This window comes from Mchenga conophoros, linkage group LG14 (assembly GCF_057382185.1).
Source record: "Mchenga conophoros isolate Kocher_MC1m ecotype Shallow Benthic linkage group LG14, M_conophoros_male_GT1.1, whole genome shotgun sequence".
NCBI lineage: Eukaryota > Metazoa > Chordata > Actinopteri > Cichliformes > Cichlidae > Mchenga > Mchenga conophoros.
Window position 1 is genome coordinate 29,103,083 of NC_140539.1, and position 25,446 is coordinate 29,128,528.

Sequence of the window (25,446 nt, forward strand, 5' to 3'; positions counted from 1 at the left end):
TATTGTCACTGGGACGACACATTTAATTAGCCAAGGCAGTTTAAATCAGTTTTATTTAATCTATCATGCCAGAAGCCTTTGCAGAAATTACACATACTCTGTAAGAAAGGTTGCTGCATTTGTGTGCTGGGGTCCCAAAAGTCCGGTTTAAAAAAGAACAAGGCACAGCTTTAATGAAAGAGTAGAAAAAATACACAGAATATTAAATGTAAAGTAGATTAAAGTCTTTCTGCAGTGTCATACAATCTGGTTTTGCTGTATAGAGTTTGGCTGTAAGCAAAAATAAATAAATTAAAATAGAAATTTTGATATAGAAAACATGTGGCATAAAGAAGAAGAGCATGGGGGCGCAGTGAAACAGGATGGAGGGGAAGAGCGAGCACCCCTTTAAACCATCCATCACAAAGCAGCAGATGCCAGATTGGTCGGTCAGCTTGGGCAGTCACTCAGGCAGAGAAGCAAATCTTTTGGGCTTTGAGAAGTGCTTCAAAATACAACCAACCATCAAAACAAAGCACATGGGTGAAGCACATGAACCACGTTTCTCTCAGCAGCTTTAAATCCTTTAAATCCAGTTGTGAGATCTGGCTTAATCTCACAGATGCTTCACCTAATGGATTCCTCTAATTCATTTCTACGCTTATTTCAACCTCCAGTCCTGCGATACTTGACCCGAATAGCTGCAGAATAGCTTCCCTCACGTTTCTTTATGGTGCACATTAAGCAGCAGTGTGTCAAGTGGTCACAGTAACACCTGCTGTTTTCAACACTGGCATCCACATATGTGACCACACATGAGCTTACACAGTCCCTTAAGGATGGTCTGGTTGTGGCATTAATCGGCAGTCACGTCCACACAAATGAATATTGATGGGGGAAATGGTGATGGCCGAACCATCACCCTAGAATAAGACAGCCAGACATTCTACATTACCAGACTCTACTAGGAATACACACAGCCAATTTGTATTTATCATGGAAGCCAATACCAATACACTTCTGGTGTAGAACAGTGAGTTGCAATCCCTACTAAGGAAAACTAATAGGGAAAAGCCTTAAGGCCAGGAAGACAGGAAGACAGATAGCTCTGATTACACCAAATGGCAGCACTGCCTGAATCCAAGAGGAAAAGAAAGGCTAATTGAATTATGTGAATTTCTTTTGTAAGAAGACTTCTCTTCATGCCATTGGAGACACAACTCAAAGCAGCACTTTGCTTCTCAACAGTGGCTTTTGATGTTATTTGATGTCAGTATTCAGTAAGAAATATTTTACTGAACCATACAATTATATATATAAAAAAAAAACAGATCTCTGTGGCAATTCAGAGCCAGTCTAGGCACTGAAAATTCATTGTAAACATGACTAAAGTCTTACAAAGTAAAGTCAGAAAGAAACTCAATCACACTAAATGTTTTTGTTGGTATAAACACTGCAGGGGTTTTGAAAAATGGATGAAAGAACTGTTTCAGCAGCATTAAGCTTTCTGGGAGCCATTAAAAGACTCACAAACTACAGTGCAGGCAGTCAGCAAACTGAATTTAGCACCCAAGGTGCAGATTTGTTGTTCTTTTCTGTCTTTAAAAAATAATCCAGCAACCTTATGGAAGGAAAGACACCGTGCTGTATGTCACAGCACTCTCACGCAAGGTGAAGTTGTCAGCTGGCTGTTTTTATCCTAATGTGCTGTTTGATGATGTGGCTTGCTGTTTCACACACATGCAGATATACTTACTATTCTACTGTTTAACCCTACAATTCACTGTTGCTGTGACCCTTTTGTCCTCTTTATCATATTAGCAGCTTTAGAGAAGTACTGTGATCCAATAGGAATGAATTGGAGGTTTAGAAGAGAACTGAACTGTTGTTTAACCAGCAAGTCTCTTGTCATTAAAATCTATATTTTAAAGGAGACATGGCCTACAGGGTACACCACTATAAAGTTATGAAAATAATAAATTAAGACATAATTAAAACATACAAAGAAAAAAAGAAAATGACTTAAAATAGGAAAGGAACAAAATACATTTCAAGCTTAGGAATAGTATTTTTACTCCTTGGTTGTTTTTTTGTTTTAAATAAGAGACTTATATTCTTCCATGCAATGTTGATGGACAGGTTGACTGATGAGGATGCAGGAGTGTCCATGGTTCACAGATGACAATGTGATCTGTAGGGAGTCAGTGAAAGAAATCCTGGAGAAGTGGAGGTATGCACTGGAGAAAAAAAAGGAATGGCAGTCAAAATAAGCAACATAACTGTAATGAGAGTAAAAAGCTATTAAATATAAATTCAACACTTTTAATCCGCTTCCGATATCATGTCTGCTTCATTTGCTGTGAAATCTCAAGGAAACAAGCTTTCCAATTAATCATCCAATTCATATTTTCTTCTTCTGGAGTTCAGGTATAACAGTAAAAACACTCCGCAGTTTCATTGTTCATTATTCATATAAAACACAACTATTATAGGTATTACGAATTGATTTTTAATGTAGTGAACATATTTATAATTGTAACCTGAGTAAATTACACTGGGGTGCAAACTGACTTACGTCTACTTCCTGTAAGTACATTTAAGGCTAGCTTATTATTTAACCTTTGCAAATGATATTAAATTCTTATCAAATGTAGTTGTTGCTATAGTATTATTACACTTTAACCACCTACAGCAACATGCTGCTAACATATTCATGCATCAACCATGAAAATTGAAAACACCAGTTTCTGTAAAATCATTATGCATTGAATGCTTTCACTTTTAATTTGTTCTACAGGCTACGCTTTGTTTATCCGTAGTTTCTCCTGAATATATTTTGCACATTTGAAAGAAGGACTTTTACTTAATAATGGAACATTTTTACGCTGTGGTATTGCGACTTCAAGTGGAGAGCATTACTACTTCTCCCACCCTTTGATCAACCACGGTATCAAATAAAGGTCATGCTGCTCCTCCTGCTGAAGTGAGCTATTCTGTATGTCGGCCTATACTCAACTGTATCTTACATTAATAAAAAATAAACGAAGAATATCTAGTTTTTCTAAATAACTCCAACGTGTTCACTCTGCCTTGTACGCACGTGTATTGAGCTTGACAGATAATCATTTCTATCTCATGATCCATCATTGTGAGTATAGTTGGCTATCTGCAAGGACTCGATTCATATAATAACTACATAATACCTCTCAGATTGAATTATTTGTTATTAATCCCAACAATGCAAAGCCGTGACAGATGCTTCCCTTCAGTCATGTATTTAATGAGATCTCAGATGGCCAATTGCGTCTCAAAACTGTCTGAAAAAAAAGGGGAAAATATGAGAATGCAAACGATGGTGGTGTCTGCGCGACAGACTGCTCAGTGATGGCCAGCATCTCAGCAGAAATCATCCCTCAGATACTTCATCTTCGACAGAACATCCCCCGAGAGGAGCAAACATGACTAACAAGCAAGGAACCATCTGTTGTAAACACTGAGCAAAACAGACCCGACTGCCACAAAGCAACTTTAACGCACCTACATGCCAAAGTGCCCCTGCGAACGTGAATATATTGCAGTCAGTGTTCTGATAATGAGTCAGCGCTGACCGTTGGCAAGGTCGAATCTCTGTGATCATTTGAAATTATAATGATGAGCAAAACTGTTCTAATTCTGGTCTTTCCACAGTAATATGTTTGTGCATGGTGGTTACAGCATTAACGCTGAAAAATCAAGGACATCCAAGTCGACCACAGTAAAGCCTCAAAGATCAAAACAGTTTGGTCTTACTGTAAGATTTGCTAAGCTGCTCCCTGATGTTAAGTAGTGCTGACAAAGCAAATATACACTGATTTGTCTTTTAAACATCTCCTGAACTATAAAAGCTAAAAATAATCATAAATCAACTCATTATTTTATGGTCTTTGATGTTTCTCAGTCGCATGTCAGAGCTACCTGCCTTCCTTATACCTATGTAAAGACAGCAACACCTCCCTCACATTGAACGTACCAGTTTGTATTTATCAGAGATCACAAAGGGGAAATGTGCACTGTGCATGAGACTGTTAAAGCTTGCATGCATTCTGACGCCCTCATACACACAAACACACACACACAAAAACACACAACACAGCCTGAGAGGAAATACGGGGCAGCTGATTCCGTGTGAGCTAATTCATTCAGTCACTGTATGTCCCCAATCAAAGGCTGGTCCCCACAGGCCAGTGCAGCATCTGCATGTGCCCCCATTGCTCTATCTGCCTGGCTTTCATGTTGCTCTCAAGGGACTCAGACATTTTCTCAGCCTGTCAAGTTTGTCCTGTTTAATTTGTGCTACACATTTTACCACAATTAAGAAAGAAAAGCACAGAAAAGAGAATTATTAAAATAGTTCTCAACCAAGTTCAAAAGCCTGAAAAAGGAAAAAAGAATCCCTAACCATACCCTTATCACTTTCCTTTCATGTGGTCCAACCCTCAGAGTGGACAGAGATTACAGGGATAACACATTAAATTTAGAGGGAAGTATTTTTTCTGTGCTGAGACGCTTTATTTGGACATTAAAATGAATGAGAAATCAATTTACAAGACCTTAAGCGCACCATGTCCTTGGCTTTCTACATCAGTTTGGTGGAAACCGTATGCAATTAATTTATTTCCATATGCCAATGTGAAAATAATAAGTGTGAGTAATCCTCAGGGAGATTTAGACCAAGTGCAAGGGGACGGCTGTAATCTTATAATCCTCTGTAATGTTCTAATGGTCTCTCTAAGCTTATCTACACTAAACTAACTTTCCCAGAGGTATGCAAACACAGATACAGATGGACCAAAAGAAGTAATGTGACTAATGCTCCCTGTGTAACTCAACAATCTCTTCTGCCGAGCTTTATAATAAAATCTGTGATCCCAGTAAAATAAAATCATATTGTGTCATTGCAGAAGTTACCTATGAACGTGTTTTTAGACCTTTGTCTAAGATCAAATAAATAAAAACTTTCAAAAATAAAATATCTGATTGTAAAACATACAATACTCTATATAAAAATAATAAATAATAGTAGTCCAGGGTTTGACAAGGTAAAAATTTCCATCCACAGCAAACATAATATCAAAGGTTTTAAAGATAATGCTGCATCCATCATGCTGCAGCATCCTATTGTCCGGAAAACGCTGCAGCTGAAGCGGGTGGTGACCGGAGCGGCTGCAGGAACTCAGAGGTGAAGACGGCCTCAGCATACTCCTCCACGACATCCTGAAACTCTGCTGCCACGTCAGCCAGAGCCTCCGACAGCAACTCGTCAGCCAAGCTGTGAGAGGATAAGAGGTGCAGATGTTAGAAAACATGGTTATTTTCCTTAAATCATATATAACCTGTATTAAAAAAAAAAAAAAAAGTCTTCTAAAATTTGAAAATGTATACGCTTCAATTTGGTAGAATTCATTTGTGGCATCAAAACAAATCACATATGACAATGGTATTTATGTTGCTGCTGCTCCTGCTATTTTCGGTCTTCTCACAAGATTTTAGGCTAGAAATTTTGAAAGACATGCAAAATAAAAAGGTCAGTGGGCCTGAAAACAATGGCAAATGCAAATCACTTGAAACATGTCCTTTGTGCGCAGTGGTTATAATTTCAAAGTAAATGTAAATCATCAGTCTTGCGTCATTATCTTCAAAAATGCAGAAGGTCAAATTAAAGCTGATTTCTCTGAACAAATGTGGTATCTGTTTTTTTAAGAGGTGCACATGCAAAACTTAGTTTAAAAACATAAAACAGAGCAAAATAACTCTGAAGCCTCGTGAACTGTGTGCAGCACCAAGCTAAATTTCAGTGTTTGATCATTATCTGGGTCAGCACACACACACACACACACACACACACGCACACACACAGGCAGAGACTGAGGCAGGGACATAGAGGATGAGGGAAAATGGGAAACACTTTCACATATCCACTGAAACGTCAGTGCAACAAAACTATCAGAGTAATTGTGCGTTTTTGAACTCCCTGTTCCTCTAAAGGGTCATGACAAGAACACTTTGCTCACAGCACCATATAGCGAGAGAAATCCAGAGAAGAATGTGCCGCTGTGGTTTGGGAACAGGCATTATAAAATATCATTAACATCAATATACAAGGAACCGTGCTTGCCCTTCTGAATTACTCCAAGTTATCTTTATATTTAACACACCAGTGACTGCACAGTGTACCGTTTATGCTAATGTATGAAAATAAAAATAAAAAAGCAGATTTATACAAAGTGAACTAGGATCCTAGGACCCTACCACTAAGTTTTATTTACATGCATAAAGAAATTCAAATAGCTGTTTTGGCAGTGCTGACGTCTTTCTATCTTGCAATCAGTCTGTTAGCAGACAGAATGAATGAGATCCTCCAGGTGGTAAGGCTCCACAGCAGCACAGGGCTGCTCATTACCATCTCATCACACAGAAAGCTTTCTGCGCTGTGTCAGAGCAGCAGGGGTCATACTAGTCTATACGTATGCCTTCTCCGTCTCCAAAAACACTGAGATAATTGGATGGTTTCTCACGCAATATCTTGTTGTTGTTTTTTCTAAGTACAGATTCATGTCTTAAAAACTTTGGCTTTTTGATGTGAAACTGATAATGAGCCAGTGACACAGTCAGCCAGATGCCATGGGTGGGACTGGACAGTTTTTCAGATCTAAACTTAAGAAAGACAGTTTATCGAGCTGTTTGGTATCCCAAACAGCTTTCAGAAGTTTAGAACTCATATATTAAACGCATAAGTTCAATATGTTCACAATGATGGCACGAAGCCAGCGTTGCACCAGCAGCGGCCTGTCAAGTATCTAAGTTTGTGAGTGGGAGAGAAGACCGGCGGCGAACAACAGAGGCGCACTATGCAAACCATAAACTCTGCATGATCCTCTCTGAGTGAGCGCCTCCTGCTGTGCACAGTGTCCGTCAATCGCATCCAGGGACAAAATAAATAACAGAAAGGACAGATCTGCTTCAGCGTGGTTCTAGTTACAAACACTAAGCATGTCATATCATTAATGTGTAGGACAACTTAAAAAAACTCATATTTCACTCTGAAACTGCTGCAGCGTTGAAGAGACTCATTCATAGCAAATAGTTATATTAGGTGGAAAATGTCATTGTTTGAGGGCGTTCTAGATGAAACTGAACACTGAAAAAGGTCCTGCTGGGAGCTAATGCCCCTTAATAAAGATATACATGAACACTTAATGTGCATTTAGAAGGATAACTTATTCTGAGAGAGGAAGCTGTAACTTCACAACCAGTGTTTATGTCTGTCATCATCGGACACTGGTGCAGGACAGAAATCAACCAACATCCATAATGCAATCCTTGTTGTTGCCTGTGTGGTGGCCAAGGAAGGTAACTTCATAATTTGTGTCAAAGGAAGCAGAAACACAGTAAAGCACGCACAACAGGATCTCCTGCTCTCCATCAGTCTTATAGCAAATGAATCAGCCATCGCTGCGTTCACAATTTCAATTCACTGATTGTGTTGGAAATGACTGTAAAGAGGTCAGAATGTTAGGCCATGGCAAAGAAAAATCTAACTGGGCAGCACTGCTACTTTGTCTCTCATGTTGGACCGAGCACAGACTGACTTACTCTCACATCCTATGGTACAAAGTGACATAGCAGAAGGGCCAGCAATAGCAGATTAGCATGCTAACACAGAAGGAGATGAGTGCAACACAAGACATAATGTCCAGCTATCTATTTTCTTAACAGCATGTCCAATTCAGGGTCGCGGGAGGGCTGGAGGCTATCCCGGCTGTCACAGTACAAATGCTGGGGTACACCCTAGACAGTTTGCTAGTCTACTGCAGGGCTAACACAGAGAGAAACACAAACATAGCTGTAGATGTGAGCATGCAGTATTTTACAACCAATTAATCAATCACTAATTAACCTAACATGCATGTCTTTGGGCAGCAAACGGAGTATCTAGAAATAACCCAAGCAGGCACAGGGAATACCCACACAGAAAGGACCCAGATGGTCAGTGAATTTGAACTCTGGACTCTCTTGCTGTGAAAAAACAAGGCTAACCACTGCACTGTGCCATCCAATATACAAAGCAAAGGTAGCACTAGTGGAGATCTATGCACACATGTAATGTCACAGGTGTTAAATGTAAATGTTTCAAGCTGTTTTTCTCCTATACTGCCATGTTACATATTTACCTTTAAGCTTAAGCTAAACACAAAACAAGAAGGCTCGAGCGGTTGAGGGAGCTTATAAAAATCTTTATCTATAGCACTGTATTGAGATCCCTCCCCAGACCATACAAGCCCCACTCACACCTTGACCCATGTGACCATAATGACTCATGTGATGTTAGGATGGAGCAGCGAATTGACACTTTGGCTCACGTGACTCTAATCACTCACATAATGACAAGGTGGGTCAGTGACTCTCACCTTCAGTGGGACAACCCCACTAAGAGGTAAATTCCTGAGACTCCCTATCAGCTTTTATAACTGAAAAAGCCTCTTGGATGAAAGGTGAAACATCTTTAAAAATCTAAAAATACAACTGCAGTTGTCTTAAACTCAAGCACTTTAGACTATCACGATGACTGAGACCGATCATAACTGCAATGCATACTTCAAACACTGGTGGCAATCAGCCAGTGCAAACAAAATTCCCTGATCCTGTTTATGCACATGTCTCATTAGCTTAAGTCATTATTAAAACAATCAGTTTTCTACCCGTCTGCAACGGCCCAGGGGTCGAAGCTGCCCACAGCCTCATGAGCCACAGCGCGCAGGTAAGCCTCATAGTCTTCCCGGTACTGCCGAATGCCTCTCAGCATGCTGCCTGGCACTGAGATAACAGGCGCCTTGCTTCCCTCCAGAGGGCCAGGGAACATGGTGTTGTTTGCAGGATGCTGCTCATCTTGGGATGCCTCCTCTGTCAGGCTGTTCTCACACAGGAAGCTGCGAATGTGGAAAAACAAGACGATGCTCAGAAGGTGAGACCAAGAAACATATTTTTTCAATATCTCAAAATTGTATTTTCAGTTCAATTCAGTTTTATATCATTTTAAAGGCACTTTAAGGCAGGTAAAAAGCTCATAATATTATAGAAAGAGTGAGAATCCCATTGAGAAAGCAACACGATGAGAAGATGACCTCTAAGAGATGTTTATGTGGAGAAAAGGTAACTGCAGTAGAACACAAACTGAGGGTGTAGATGATGAATTTAGGAGAGGTGTCAGAGTGCAAGCAGCTCTCTTGCTTGCCCCTTGCTCAGAATGAGCAGGGGCTCAGCTGGGCATCGCCGTGGTCTGGCTTTATAATCCTCTCTGCTTTGACAAATCAGCCTGGCTCTTGCAATGGCGCTCACTGTGCTATATTTAGTGTTGCAGCAGCTCCAAAGCAAAGTGCCTCTCTATTGTGCTCCCTGGGCCTCAGCTAAACTTGTTTCAGTGTTGACTATTCGGGCTGCAACCCATGGGGTGGCCATAAATATCAAAGTGCCAGCACAGCGAACCATGCTTCCAGTCTGAAATGGGTCGATTTACTGTTTGACAGGAAAAACAACAATTCTGTACCCTGCAAACTCGCTTATTTTTAAAGTCGCAATGGCTCCCACGCTTCTGAAAAGAAAATAGACTAGCCTGTGTTTTCTGTGAATGAAAACCATTCAGATACTTTGGCACAAAAGACCATCTGCAAAGCAAGATTGGTCTTGCATAACAATCTGTGAAAAGGTGATATGAGTGCTGAGAAAAAGATTTGCAAATTAAATATCACGACAAATTCTTAGTAATAGTTTGTTACTCTATTGTGCCGTATGAAATTCACTCGAAACTGAATGAGACATCCATGATGAACCTTCATTTCATTAATCTGTGCTTTCACAACTCTGTGTACCTTTCTGTTTGGCTAGTGCATACAAGTACCAAAATGCTGAAACACTAACAAAACATCCTCTATCCATCACGTTGTAGCACCTGCAACTTGGCCTGCACACCGGATTTACACAAACCCAAACAAGCAAGCAGCATGAGCCATTAGCGCGATCACCTCAGGTTTGTCTTCTCATTTCTCAACAAAAGCTAAAGCCACGCAGAGCCTGGCAAAGATGGGACCTGGCACAGGACGGTGCCATATGTGATATATCAAAAGGGATGCAAGCTGGGCTGAAGCTGAGTCAGATAAAACCACAAGTGGCTGAGAGATAGTAAGGGGGTGATTCAAGCGAGGCTCAATGAAGCCTCAGTGACAGCGGGGAAGATCAGTGTGGAAAGAAACAGGTGGAGGATACTGGGGGGGAAAAAAAAACAAAACAACAGAAACCCTCAATATTCCAAAAAGAAAATCCTCTTTTATAATATTGCACTGGACTGATTTAAATGTGGGTGAGACATCACAACTAAAAATCCACCAGGTTACAAAGTGACGACATACAGGAGGGGACAACTGTAGCCACAGAGGAAAAAGGTGGGAGAGAGCAGTGTGAAATAAATAAATAAAATAAATGCACGGTTTTTAATTTTTCTGAGTGAGCTTCTTATCTTTTTATTGATTTGCTTGACTAGCTGATGGAGCTGTAGGGGGGATGGGGGAGACTGAGGTTTGGGCTCCTCACCATGGATACATAAATCTTATCTGCTGCTCTGCTGATGTGTTAAAAGATTGTCTCCGTGGTTGTTTGACAGCGCTCGCACAGGCACCTGAACAAAGACACCCAAGGTAAGAAGCGCGTGCTGTTTTGGAAAGAGTATTTAGCGTGACAAAGGCAGCGTTACGCCTGGTTAGAGTCAGTGGAAGTGTTAAAACCCTCTGGGCTCTCCTGTCATTACTAAGTAACCCCGACTATAGTCAGCATAGATTAAAAGAAAAGAACAGAGTAGCAGCACTCACTAAATATAAAACTATTTTATTCTTTCAGTTAGTATTCTTTTGAAAACTCCCGATCAATTCTCACCTTCCTTGGCTCAGTGCTTACAGAAAACCAGCTTACTTAATACAAAAATCAGGAAACCGATAACCGATACCATGTGACAATGTCCCTCTTAGCTATAAAACAGTAGCACCTAAGAAGCCTCCATTGATAGTCACACTGAGAAAATTATGCAGCTTTATTTCCGTGGCATGTTTTTTTCCCCCATGGTGTGTATAAATATGTGTGTGAGGCACAAAATGACGAGCATGTCGCCTGATGTGTCTCTCAGGACTGAAAAATGTGGGCTGTAAACAACAACTCAGGGCTGAGACAACACACATGATGAGCTCTTTGCTCATTTTCCCGTTCCCAAATTAAACCTCACCATTCTGCTACACTGAACACCAGGACAGTCAACACTGACAGAGGATTAACACAATCCCACATCAGCACGAAAAACAAACCACATTTTTAACCACAGGTTTCGATCCGAGGGCTGCGGAAGCAACAGGAAAGAGCTGCAGTTGTGAAAAGCTGCTTATCAAAATAACTTTCCTAAATGTCTGGAAAATGATGCTCCTTAGAGAGCAACCAGTGGGATGACCTGCTGCTCTCTGGCATCAGTTTTAGAATTACCATTACTTCTCAAGACCTGATCATTTTGGTGAGAGAGGTGAACTATTTGGCAGTTGTAGTTGTGATTATTATACAAAGGGCTGCTGCGCACACAATCTGACATAACCTAAAGTTATAAAGCAACAACAGTTAAATTTAGCGTATAGACTGCAACAACATAAGGCGAGGCTTTTTAACTTACAGAGCATCCTTGGTGGTTTGCTTCCGCATTAGCTTTTCATCCCTTCATCTGCGCTGGTATGTGTTGCACTATGTGACACCTGGGCCTCTTTATCCTTCAGCACAGGTAGCCAAAGCATCTCCCTTACAGCTCAGTTCATTTTACGAAGCAACTCTGTGTCCCCCAAAGACAGCTCTGTAAAACAATGTGCCTAATAAACACAATTTCTCTCCCCATCTCACTCCAAACGACTCCCTACTTCCAACTTTATTACTTCTAAGGGGGACAAAGCACTGTGAAAAAAGAGACACTGTAGGTGGACAACAAGTTCCTTCTTGCACTTTAGAAAGAAACCAAACAAACAATCTGTCAGTGTCTTGCAGGGAGGTTTATTCTTTCGCAAGTTAGATAGTGCAGTAGTCATGGAGTAAGTGCTGAACAGGCTGGGTCATGCTTCATTTAGAGAATAGAGAATGGGGACAATATATAGAATCCTTTTTTCATATGCAAATGAGTACAATTACTACATTACAAGCAACCTCAGAGCCTAAAAATACTACGCATACAAGAGCTAATGGCACGACCACCATCAGTCTCGTCTTACTGCCTTTATTGGACTAGATAAGTTGACGAGCATCTTATGGTTAAAAAAAAAAAAAGAAAGAAAGAAAAAGGATTCTGTGATGGCATGTGTGACTCAGCAGACAGCGAAGCTACCCACCCTCTGTGCTGCTGAATTTCTCTGTCAACCTCACTGATTTCACTAAGAGACTAAATCGATCTGTGTACCAACAGAAACCAGCTGCATTTTTCTCTAAGCATGACCAAGAAATTTCAAATGCTTTCAAACAAAAAAAACAAGTAAATACAGATAAAACATGCCTTGCAAAAAGCTGAAATACTGAGCCGATTAATTATTCACTGATATCTATGTGAATTTAAATTTAATTCAATTATCACCAACTGTTTTGTTATGGTACAATCGTCCCTTTTTCTGAATACACAGCACAACCGAATTACTATTTATCTTGTGATAATAACTCAAGGGGCTCAATACACACAATCACCTTGTGTGTTCTTTTATTCATAAGCATTCTAGTCAACTTGTTTACTAAGATTAGTACTTGCTTTCAAATCAAAGTGTTTTTCTATTGATCCATGTCAAAAAAAAAATCAAAAACAAAAAAACAAACACCAATCACATCCACTGTGATTTAATGTGTCAACCAAAACAAAACACATAAAGGTCCAGTGGGCTGCCAGCACTTGTTAGAGGAGCTGTAATTCAGACTGAGGATGAAAGTGCTGCAGACGGGTCTGTTCTGAGCTACAGTGATTCAAGGTGTTTCAGAACAAATGAGCTAGCAGTTATCAAATGACTGTCCCCGTTAAGAAGCTGGAAGGCTTGATGCCTCTAAAATGAACAGCTAATTAAAAAAAAAGACACCTCTTAAAAAAAGCACCTGTGTTATGTTTGCCAGAGAACAGAGTTATTGCTTGATAGATGCATTAAGAACAGTTAAGCAAAGTGGCTCTTAAGGCAAAGTTTCCATCAAGTGAAGTGAACCCGAGGCAGATGAAGACTGACAGACTTTAATTTGCTAATGTTTGCAGCTTGAATTTGTTAAAAGTATCCTGCTGGCTTGTCTGTGTCAACAACTTCTAGTCCCTTCCAGTCTCTTTTCTCTTTCCTTCCAAGTTCCTCGTTAATTTAAGCAGTATAGCAGCTGCAGCTAAAGCCCTGGGCAGTGGAGGGTCTCCCTGTGGAGTCTGCTGCCAGAGTCAGGAATAGAGTCTGCCCTGGGTACAGTAGCCACCAAGTGAGTTTTGCAGGATGAGTAAGGACTCCCAGTGGAACAGTGATTACAGGGCACACACGTCATGTGGAAAAAGACTAAATGTGTATAGCTGGGAAAAAAAGAACATTAACCACTTCCTTGTCATTGAGTCTAGAGGTGCAATTAAACCAGCACTGAATTACTTCCTGTGGAAGATGCCGTTTGTTTCTCTTCATTACAGCATCAGCAACTAAAGCAAGTCATTAAAGGTAATTTGATATGTAATTTGTCTCATAAGATTTCATTAAAAGTCACCTGATACTTTCCAAGTAATTAAAATCCACCATTTACATATTTGCATTTGTTAAAAAAAGGGAGTATATCATAATTTTGTGCAATCAGGAGCATTGAGCTGAGCTATGATGACCAATAATTGAGGCTAAGACCTATAATTTCAGCTCAAATGATTGGAAAGGGAGTTAAATAGGTCAAACCTTAATACTGGGCTCCAGTTAATATTCTGAGAACACTCCAAAATTTCCCTGCTGACTTTTCAAGACGAATTAAACAGCAATGAATGGAAGCCATCAGCTAAAGATGAGACATAGAAATGACTTGTGCAGTAAAGGGGAAAAGACAGAGAAACCCACCCAGTCATGACAGGTTTCTCAAGGACAATATCCGCTGCAGAGGTCTGCTTCAGCACTGGATTTGTGAGCCTAATTGGCTGAGGAGAGGCTGGCCTGGAGCTGGGGGGATGGGACTGGGATCCTGAGAAGAAGAGAGAGAAAGCAAAAGAAGGGAGAAATGTTAAGAGGGATGGGTGGAGCAAGGAGCAGACAGATAGAAAGACAAAAGGACAACAGCATACATCTGGCCTTTTCAGTTGTAGCACTGTCTCCACCTACAGGAAAGGTCTGTGAAATAACTTTCTAGGTTTTGCACTTGCAGATAACATTTTTTGTTTAAGTGCAGAAATCGTCTGTTTTTGGCTTTTTTTTTTCTTTTTTTTTTTTTTACCTGCTGGTCCTGGTTGTTTCAAGTAAAGAGGGTCTGAATAGGTGATAGAAGCAAACCGTCTCCTCACTTCTTCCTGATCCCGCTGTCAGAGACACAGAGAACCAGATTCTATAAACACAGCATCCTACTGACAAAGAGCCTTGTCAAACAAATTGAACGGTGTAATCAAGTCTGGAAAATGCATCAGTAGTCAGACGCAGACCACAGCTGTCATAACAGCTCATTATAAACACTAAACCAGTAACCAGTGACCTTTCAAATTCCATAGTGACCTTTCACTGGTGGGTCCCTCTCACCTGTATCTCCTCCATACGAAGCAGCATACTCTCCAGGGTTGGGGCCTGCAGCATGTCCTGGGCCATGCCCTGCAGCTGTCTGTCTGTCCTAACTGTCCACGCCACCCGGGCGGTGTCCTCTAACAAATCGTCCAGCAGCTCTTCACTCAGCTGCTCAGCACTTTCTTCTGCCTGTAAATGGCAATAATTACAAAAAAAAATAAATACAAGTGTTGTGAGTTTAGCTGCACAGTTTTTAAATCATTGCCATGATAAACTTAAATGTCAAATCTCCTGTAGTGAAGCTCACCCTCTCTGCGGCCTGTTCAGGCACTCGACTCCTCAGTGGAGAGTTCATTCTGTTGTTCCTGGACTCACCAATTTGCTGAAGGCACAATAAAAATCTCAGTTTATTTTACGAGGCAAATCTGAAGCCAAACACACGCATACACACAAACTTAGATTTATTTAATCATTCACATGCAACAACTGTCACCCTTGTCTTTAGGAGGTTTATAAAAGGAAGAAATTCTGGCACTAGCTGGACAGCAGATAAGTCCTCCTACCTGGGCTTCATCCAGAAGGGGCTGAATTCTCTCTCTGGCCTTCTGCTCAGCTCTCTCAGCCCACTGAGTTGGCGAGACAACTTCAGACCTGTGAACCAAAACACACCCACACTGCAAGCTGTCACAGAAGTTCTGAAGCTGAGCTGCTTTAACTTAAAGACACAAAATTAAAAAAAAAAAAAAAAAAAAAAAAAGTATTTACATAAAGTATAGTTAAAAATATATTTGGAATTTTAGCCCACCTTGGGTTCAGAATTAATTAAAAGATTGAATTTCTCTGATTAAGAAACAAAAAACTTTCTGCCAAGCTTTTAAAATAACTATCCGTTTGAGTCGAATAAAACATTCTCATTACTGGAAATGCATGAGAGAATTAATTAATCATCACTATCAATCATTATCATTGATGGCTAAATGTATTCACACACAATAGAAATAGTCATCAGGCTCAGTGTTTTTTAAATTATTCACATTAATCTGTAATTATAATAGGCATATAAGGTCAAAACTGTCAAACTCTTTGCTGGCATTATATTGAATGGTTACGTTCACTGTTGAAACCAATTTAAAAAAAAGCCATAAAGGCTGACATGCCAGTTAAGAGTTTCACCAGCTGAGAGCAGCTGGAAGCATAAAAGACTCACTAAGTGTGACATAAGCATTTTATTCAAAATGCAGCCTGTTGATTGTATTGATGTCTATTGTGTCCAACTTATCACCTGTAAACAAGTGAAGCAGTTTAGTGCTTTTACTTGTCACAGTGGCAGGAGGAAAAAAAAAAATCAGATATAGTGACTCGTTATACATCTAATTTAAACACTTTAACACTTTTCTGCAGCTTTCTTTAGCTTTAAAACAGAAACAAACAAACAAACAAACAAACAAAAAGAACCTGCCATGGGTATAACACACAGGCAAAACAGATCTGTAATAATGGTGAATTTTCATTCAATTTTCCATGTAACACACTATGTGCAAATTTGTTAATGTTACGTAACCCATAAAACTATAGAGGCTGCATGTGTTCTTAATTAACATTACATGTTTCCTGCAGTGGTATTCCCCTCTTGACAAGGTGAGTAAATAAAGAGCAGGCCTACACGTCTTTGTGACAGAGAACACAGTAGCGTTAACCCACACATTCACAGTAGTGTAATTAAGTGTTGACTTTGCTCTGTGCACATTGCGTTTTGTTGCCAGCCTTTTAAAGTTGGGCTCTCCAGTGACTAATTAACAAATACACAGCGGTCTATAGGAACATATGCTCTCCTTGGTGCTGAATGGATGCGCTGCAATCACAGTCTGCATTATTTTCCACTCATTGTTTTGTTCTGTTGTCAGTAGATAATGTTGCCCATGTTGTAATTCCCAGAGTAAATGCTCCTTTGATTGTGAGCACAATGAACCGAGTGGGAAATGTTTTTCTTCTTAAACAGCATAAATGCCAAGTATTTACAAAGGTTAAAGGGCAAGTGCATATATCGCTATATATACACACACACTGTACTTACTTTTTTATGTCATTACGGTAATTAATCCCTTTTATTTCGGTCAGAGGGAGTTTGTTATTATCCCATAGTGTCTGCAGAGGTTGCAATTAGGGGGCACATGAAATAAAAAAGTTTTTTGGCTATATTAATATTCACCATGACTTTAAGCCTTCATTACCTTGGATCCAAATCTGCTAAAACAATAATTTTATTAGTACTGTACCTTAATCTCTGAATGCGTTCAGCCTCTTCTTTACTCAGCTGGTTCAGCTCTTGCAGTCTCTGCGCAGTCATCTTATCTAGCCAAGCTTTCCTGCATCACCCAGGCAATCATCAAATGAAGCAAAATGTAAGCTCAAAGAAGCTTTGCACATAAATAATTTATAATCCTCATCTTTAATCACGCTGATAGCCACTGATTAATAAGAAAGCACAACTGCAGTAATTAAGATTTGATTAAACGGAGACATATGTGGAACACTCAATCAATGAGGTGCTTATAAAACAGGCAAACTATTAATCACTCAAAAAGAGAAATGGCCTCAATCTAGCTGGCACCTAGATTAATTTATTGGAAAGAATTAACTTTGAATTAGAATCAGAGTATTGCCTCTGGCTCTCAGCAAGTGGGGTCTGACATAAAGGTTAGAAATGGCTCTCTGAATGTTCTCATTAATGTTCCTTTTTCCTAGATTCCACCCATGTGGCATTTTGCTATGACAGATAATCTAATGTGAGAAGCAGAAATGACACAGATTACAAGGTAATCTGAAAAAAGATATTTATAATAAGTAGAAGCGATAAAAGCTGGGACAGGCAGATTTTTCGCCATCAGGCAAAAATTCCTAACTAAACTTCTGCATATTAGTTGGGCTCCATTATCAGGTTTTAAGAAAACCTAGCCAATTATATTAGATTCTGGCCAATCAGAGGTCCTTTCAGAGAGTCAAAAAGTGCAGATGCACATGCAGATCACTAGTGCATTTGCATCCCTAGAGAGAAGAAAGCCTGAGCCAGTGTTGGAAAATATTGCAGGAAAAGTTGACGGTCCCTCACTAGCAACAGCTGCCTCTGGCCTGCAACGCACCACAGTAACAGGAAAACAGACTTATCAAAACACATTTATATCTAATATTATGGTCACAGGTCCTGCTCATACGGGAGCCAAGTTTTTGCCTTTTTTCCACTATCACTGTAAGAACAGCCATGAAGGATGTGTAATTTATGGTTCAAAGCTTTGATTTTATATGTAACATCTCAGACTGTTATCATGAAAGCAAGAGTAATTAGGCCTTTTTCTAAACTAAACCAACCAGCTTACACATAGCTTCTGCAATGGGCACAAGACTGTGATCATCTGCAGGGAGCGAGCTTAGGACAGAGGAGAGCTGATGGAAGAGAGATTAACTTTCACATTTTATTTCCCTATTGTTCCCGATTACTGCCAACCCGTGTATTTAAAATAAGGTTAAAAAAAAAAAAAAAAAAACTTTGGGAGGTAAGGTTCACCTTAATGCTTCATTCTGAGCTTCTTTCTTCCTTTGTGAGCTTAGGCCTGGCTCAGTTGCCAAACTACCTCCAGGCCTCTGCTTTGGAGGGTCTGGTGAGGATTTCACTGGAGAAAAGAGACAACGAGGCTCTGGTCTTCCCCTTTGTGGGGATCTGCTGATAGCAGAGAATGATGAATGGGTTAAAAAATGTAAACAGAAAGATGCTATATTACACAACTCAATGGAAAGCGAAAGAGCAATTTTTATTTTGACACTTACATCTCTTATACTATATTTACCAAATTACTTTTTTTTTCTTCGGATTTTCTTTATAAGCAACTGTCATCAATGAAAAATGAAAAATTTGGTGCATATGGCATGTGCTGCACTTTACCAGTAACATTGAATACAATCTACAATCCTATAATGTATACAACCTCTTAGTCCATCAGATAATCTGATTATGCCTACTTGCATCCACAATTTGATTGAAATTCATAAAGAGATAATTGTGTAAAATGGTCTTTTTTTTGGGGGGGGGGGTTGTCCACACATATTATTTCATACTAAATGTAAACTGTTACCTGGAGATCAGCGTTTCGGACATTAAAGCAGTACTTACATAATGACATTAATCATCGAGTGAGCCGAGGACTGCACAGAGAGATAACAGACTCACCGTTGTGGAGGAGGAGAGTGAGGAGATGTAGGTATCCAGGGCACAGAGTGCTCTTTTTGAGGGAGCTGGCTCACTCTGAGCCGAGAGGAGACTGTAGGCTGCTGGAAGCCTGTATCTTGCATCTGATTATGCTATAATAAAAATAGAAAATAAATATTTAATTATTAGTTTACATTAACCTCACATTGGTTACGTCTGATCATTGGTTTAAAAAAAAAAAAAAAAAAAAAAAAAAAAAAAAAAATATATATATATATATATATATATATATATATATATATATATATATATATATATATATATATATATATATATATATATATATATATATATATATATATATATATATATATATATGTTTTCACAGGGTATGATATCAAACAACAAATCATGTTGCTAATAACATGTTATTAAGCGTTCTCTGTGTCTTGTGAAATACTGAGTTCAGTACAAGCCCAGCACCTTTATTGTTTCAGCCGTTTTTCTCTGAGAGGGCAGCTCTTTTCTGCTGTTAGTATTGGTATGGGATCGTCTCTGCAGCTCCCTCTGCTGGACGAGGCTCTCCAGGCCAGACCGCAGCACCTCTCTTCGATTGAGGGGCTGTTGAGTAGTTTTGGGTTTCTGGGAGGCCATTCTCTTATCTGCTGACAAAAATAAAAAGTTAAACAATTTATTTGTTTTGATCTTAAGTTCAAACTAAATAAAAGTCAAAACCAAACAAGATTCTTTATCCCTTTCAGTACAATTCAATTAAGTTGAACCCTGATGGGAGCAGACAACACCACCGATTACAGAATTTGCCTGCACTCTTGACAGCCAGGTGGATGTGTCGTTTAGGTTCAGGTTTCTAGGGAGATCTAGATTGCAGATGAGGCTCACTCTAGGTGTTTATATCATCACTGCCTCTCAGCCCAATAATACCCAGCAGGACTTAACTGCTCATATACTAAACAGCAGGGGACCAAATGCCAGAGTTCTGCACTTTAAATCTTGTTTTCCTATCACTTCCTGGCTCCCTGATCAATTTTAAGCCTGGGTACAGCAATTTACGCACAGTGGGAGGCCCCAAGAGAACCGCACAGAAGCCCTTGGAGGGCTTTTATATACATAGGAGAGCAAATGGTTTGTCCTTCGTCAGCAGGCCTCTATCAACAAGTAGGTCTTAAGTTGAAATGATAATCATTAAACAACACCCAGGAAGTCTGCATTAATAAATACACAAAGCTAGTAAACAGTGCTCACCATGGAGGCCTCTTCTGGGATTTTTTGCTTTGCAAGGACCTCGAGCAATTCCTTGCAGTTTGGGACGCCTGGGTGCAGTCGTAGGAGACTTGCTGCTATGAGGAGATTTCCTTTGCGGAAGGCATGCTTGAGCCTGCATCTTTATGAGCATCTCTTGTTTACTGAGAGCAGAATCCAAAGTCTATTAAAAATGAAGTGACAGCAAAGCCTGAGATTATTCACTCAATTCAAAAAATATATATTTTCCTAAAATAAGTTTTACTTTTAGACAAATTCCACTAAATATTGATTAATCCTGCAGCACAAGTCATCTATGTTTACAGTAATATCACAAATAAACAATGTAACAAAGAAAATAACATGTAATAAAAATATATGATGCATCTGGAAAAATCATATCATTTAGGCATATTAAAATCGTATTACTACTTCGATCTGTGACCTAGAAACAGTAGCAGATACAGAATCTGTTCTTGTAATGCTCTGCTAAACCTGCACTGCAGTTAGTTGGAATTCATGCATGAATATTTGCCTTTATTAAGTAAAATAAGAAAGTAGGTTTAAAGTCGGGACCAATACAATACTGCACTGGTTTGCCACATTGAGCTTCTTTCCGCTGATTGTTTTTGCATTGTCCAGGAGCCAAGTCTACACTAGGAAAACACACATCACTCTGTGAATACAGCGGTTACATCGTGATCCTTACCTCTAGTTTCTGCAGGATGTCAAGGGCAGTCTCAGGCACAGCTGAGCCCTGGTCCACTTCAACTTTAGCTGAGCACAAAGAGAGCTGGCGAATCAGCTGCCCCAGTTCTTTGGAATAAGGAGGCACTTTGCTGTGAGACAGATCAGAGAGTTGATGGATAAAAACCTGTAAAGCCCTCAGTGCCCCACGATGTGCAGCTGCAAGCCTGTTTATCGCCATGGACTGAAAGTAAAAGAGAATGCAAATAAATTAAGAACAGAAATGTCAACTTTTTTTTTTTTAAACAAAACTCCTTCATAAAAAAAAAAAAAAAAAAAAATCAGACACGACTGATTTTACTCATTTAATTCAATTTTATTTATATAGTGCCAAATTACAACAGTTGCCTCAGGGCCCTCATAATGTAAGGTAAAGACCCTACAATAACAAATAAATAAAACAAATTTTAAAAAATTATAAAGATAGAACAATCAGATGCCGCCCCCTCCCTCGAGTAAGCACTTGGTGACAGTGGGAAGGAAAAACTCCCTCTTAACAATAAGAAACCTTCGGCAGAACCGAGCTCAGGAGGGGTGGCCATCTGCCGCGAGTGGCTGAGGCAGAGGGGAGAGCCATGAAGTCCAAAATGTGACTTTCTTCTCACCTTTTTAGCATCCCACATTTTCTGGCTTCGTAGTTTTTCTATATCCTCTTGTATCTCTTTTACCTGTTAAATAATGTGAGAGAACATTGTCCAGAGGAGCAGAGCAAAAGGAAATTCAGTGACAAACATTTAATGGCATTCAATAGAAATTTAAGTACCTGTTGCTGCAGAACATAAATAATACGAGCTGAGCGAGCTGCCTGTTTCTGTCTGCGTATCTCCAACTTGTTTTCCTCTTCAGGTTCTAATGACTCCTGTATTTTCTCCCCTGTTGTTTAAAAAACATTGTGCATTATTTATCAGCATCATGCATTAGTAGTGAAATCATAGGAAAAGTGTGATCATTGCAATGGGTTCCAAAATTATGATTACACTCCATGCATTTCAAGTTATAGGTGTCTTGTGGGCTACCTCTGTTAGCCAGCTCTTCCACTTTCTGAATATACAGTTCCAGTTCATTTTGCAGCCTGTGGATCTCGTGGCTTAAAGGTGCCTCTTTGTCTCCTTCTACCTGCCTAAGGCCAGGGTCTCTGGTTGGGGGTGAGCGGCTCATTCGAGGCATGGATGAAATAGGATGTTTCTGGGATGTGTGTCGTTTGGCTCCAGCTACAGTCACCTTCTCTTTTGGACTGGATGCTTTTGACATCATCTTACTTGGACTTGCTGCAAACTCCTATAAAGAGAGGAAATAAACTTCATTTGCTAAACAGGCACAAACAATTAATTTCATATTATATAAACAAGAATGTTATTATAGACAAAAAGTAATTAAATTACCTGACGGAGTTCTACATCACTTGTTTCAAAGAGTGAGGCCTCCTGAGAAGGTTTGGCCGATAATTTTGTCAGCGATTCAAGGCGCCTTCGTCTTAGATCTCGCTTGGCCTGCTTAACAGCTGCCTGAAGCCTCTCCTCAGAGAGTGTGGTGAAGCTGAAAGAGCTTCTGGTGCTATCCACATTTTCCTTAACTTCTGATACAGGCAGCAGTCGCTCTATCACAATGGGGGCAGGCAGGCCGACATGTGTGGCACGGTTTCTAGTACTTGCAGGGACGGCGTCATTGAACAGCAGCTGTGGTGTGCAAGACAGAAGTCAGTTTTATCTGGTATAATCAGTCATTATGATTAGACACAATCAGATATATTTATCAATAACAGGTATTTAGGAAATGGTGTCATTGCATATAGTTGTGGTCAGAAGGATACATACAATCATTAGGGAACATGGAACCAGAATTACCAAGAGATTCATACGATAAAGTATACCATATCATATAAATGTCGTAGTAATTTGGGGCTTTTAATGATTTCTTTCAACAGATGAGCAGATGGAATAATAATAACATCCTCTTTGTGCGAAAGCTAGATTGTTGAAACTTTGATACAACTGGATGTTGAACAGGACCATGATCTCAAACACACATCAAACCTGATTTTACAAATGATAAAACAGGCTAACGTGAAGCTTTTCGAATGGTCTTCCCAAAAGCAAACAAAGCAAACAAACAAAACAAACAAATAATGGAATGATATTTTGTAATGATTGTGAAGGCACATGTTTGAAATAAAAATGAACTGAACTGAACTAAAAGCTGTGACCTTAACCCTGATGAATATTTGCGGACTGTGTAGGCTCATGCCAGGAAACTAACCAATTTAAATTAACTCTACCAATTTTATCAAGAAGAGTGAACAATTATTTAGACAGAATAATGCCAGAGGCTTGGGGGTGTATGTATAGATTTGAGCCTATATGTATAATATGTGTATTAGATGGCATTCAAATATTCAGAAAATGCGCCTAATTCTAGTGCGACCATCTCATGTCATTATATTAATGCTGCTATCCTGTATATATTGTACATACTATTGTTTGAGTACTTACAATTGTTTTTTTTGTACTTTTTATATTTTACATTTATATTTATTATTGAAACTTGCACCAAGGGAGTGGCACTCCAATTTCGTTGTACTCTGTACAATGACAATAAAGGCTATTCTATTCTATTCTAATTCTAGTGCGACCATCTCCAGGTCTCACTACCATCTTGTAAACCTTCCTGTAAATCCTAATGAATGAAGCCTTAGCTTGATGCTAAAATGAAATGAATGAATGAATTTTATAGTACCATATCACCCCATTAGAGCACTTTGCTCTCGCACTGCAGGCTTAGTTGTTTTTCCCAGAGTATTTAAAAGTATTTAAAAGAAAAATGGGAGGGAGAGCCTTCGGTTTTCAGGCCCCTCTTCTATGGAACCAGCTTACAGTTTGGATTCGGAAGACAAACACTATCTCTACTTTTAAGATTAGGCTTAAAACTTTCTTTTTTGCTAAAGCATATAGGTAGGGCTGGATAACGTGACCCTGAATCCTCCCTCTGCAATAGGTGCAGGCTGCTGGAGGATTCCCATGATGCATTAAGCATTTCCTTTCAGTCACCTTTCTCACTCACCATGTGTCAACAGACCTCCCTGCATTGAATCACACTTGTTTTTAAATTTCTGTCTCTCTTACAGAGCATGTCTTTTGTCCGGTCTTCCTTCTCTCACCCCAACCGGTTGCAGCAGATGGCCGCCCCTCCCTGAGCCTGGTTCTGCCTGAGGTTTCGTCCTGTTAAAATGGAATTTTTCCTTCCCACTTTCACCAAAGCACTTGCTTATAGGGGGTCATATGATGGTTGGGGTTTTTCTCTGTATGTATTATTGTAGGGTCTACAATATAAAGCGCCTTGAGGCGACTGTTGTTGTGATTTGGCGCCTATAAATAAAACTGAATTGAATTGAAATTGAATCCAACTAAAAACAGTACATGAATCTCTGGTAAACTTCACTGAGGCGCGTTACTTTGACACCAAGCTATTTACAAACATTGTGATATGAACATAGTGATATGCTTCAAACTGAAGTCTTACAAAAATCTTAAAAATGAAGAGAGAAAGGGTATTATCACAAACGCTTCACTCGCGTCTCCACCTCTTTTTCATTACTTTGAATGGTTGATCCCGGGTATTTAAATGTCTCTACCTTCACTGCCTCTACTCCTTGTAGCGATAAATATTATGACTTTCAGGACTGTAATATTCAGATTTATTGTTGACATTGTGCTGCACTCTAGGACCAGCTGATCTCAATCAACCAGCTCCAGGTCTGTGTATGTATCACTAGTATGTGGTCTTAGCTTTTCCATTTCAAATTGTATATATGCAAAGATGAACTGCATATAATAAAGATAGATGAATATTATCAGACTTTCAGTGCTGTTTACCTTGGTGTGGGAGATCCCAGCCGTTAAACCGCTGCGGCTGTGAACATTTCTGGTTGATCCTAAAGCAACCCAGTCTCTCTCTTCGCTCTGCTTTCCTGAGAAAATCCCGGGACCACTTTGCAGGGATTGTGCAGTCATTACAGCGAAAAACAGTTGTCACTGTAGTAAACAATACTAAATGTTATGCTAATGGGAGCTAATTTTGCTAACATAAAGTTAATCCAATCCAGAAACTAAATTCAGGCACTTCGCCGTCGTTAATAATCAGTTCTTCCACTTTCTGTATATGAATTATAAGTCAGCTATACGCACCGAGTGGCTAATTGAAGCATAATTAAAATACAGGACCTCGTTAATCTCTTAAATTTTAAATTTAGCTTCTCAACAGTTTGAAACGGCGCCATGACAACAACACAACCCTAAAGACGGAAGTAGTTTTTTTTTAACTACGGCTTGTCAAATAAGCCAAAAATCAACGCAAACGCTTTATAATGACGTGTGATAGAATAGGCATTCTCACTAAATATATCACATATGATATATCGTATTTAAATACTGGAGAATAATTAAGTGTATAAATAAGAAAGAATATATTACA

General features: G+C 39.5%; 1 protein-coding gene across 6 annotated transcripts; it reads right to left on the minus strand.

Moving 5' to 3' along the window:
• Positions 1 to 38: 38 nt before the first annotated feature.
• Positions 39 to 25,287, minus strand: kiaa0753 (KIAA0753 ortholog). Of its 6 annotated transcripts, none has more exons than XM_085243796.1 (18): positions 24,849 to 25,285; positions 22,362 to 22,655; positions 21,996 to 22,257; positions 21,743 to 21,852; positions 21,585 to 21,647; positions 20,942 to 21,163; positions 20,236 to 20,416; positions 19,456 to 19,634; positions 18,994 to 19,124; positions 18,334 to 18,486; positions 17,048 to 17,137; positions 15,335 to 15,422; positions 15,079 to 15,153; positions 14,790 to 14,960; positions 14,494 to 14,575; positions 14,124 to 14,244; positions 8,718 to 8,945; positions 39 to 5,287 (listed from the first exon to the last, which is right to left on the minus strand). In XM_085243796.1, exons 1-18 carry the CDS (start codon positions 24,984 to 24,986, stop codon positions 5,134 to 5,136), a joined length of 2,742 nt encoding a protein of 913 aa, XP_085099922.1. In that variant the 5' UTR covers positions 24,987 to 25,285; the 3' UTR covers positions 39 to 5,133. The 6 variants fall into 6 exon arrangements, with proteins under 6 accessions (XP_085099922.1, XP_085099919.1, XP_085099918.1 ...); XM_085243793.1 differs by having other exon boundaries at positions 18,334 to 18,489; XM_085243792.1 differs by having other exon boundaries at positions 19,456 to 19,637.
• Between the last annotated feature and the right edge of the window lie 159 nt (positions 25,288 to 25,446).

Excerpts from the sequence above, each read along its gene's own strand:
- kiaa0753 (XM_085243791.1), bottom strand. The coding sequence starts at position 24,986 with ATGACTGCACAATCCCTGCAAAGTGGTCCCGGGATTTTCTCAGGAAAG. Across the intron at positions 21,853-21,995 it reads GGAAGAGCTGGCTAACAGAG|GGGAGAAAATACAGGAGTCA; the intron begins GTAGCCCACAAG and ends TTTAAACAACAG. Across the intron at positions 8,946-14,123 it reads GAGAAACCTGTCATGACTGG|CTTCCTGTGTGAGAACAGCC; the intron begins GTGGGTTTCTCT and ends CCACATTCGCAG.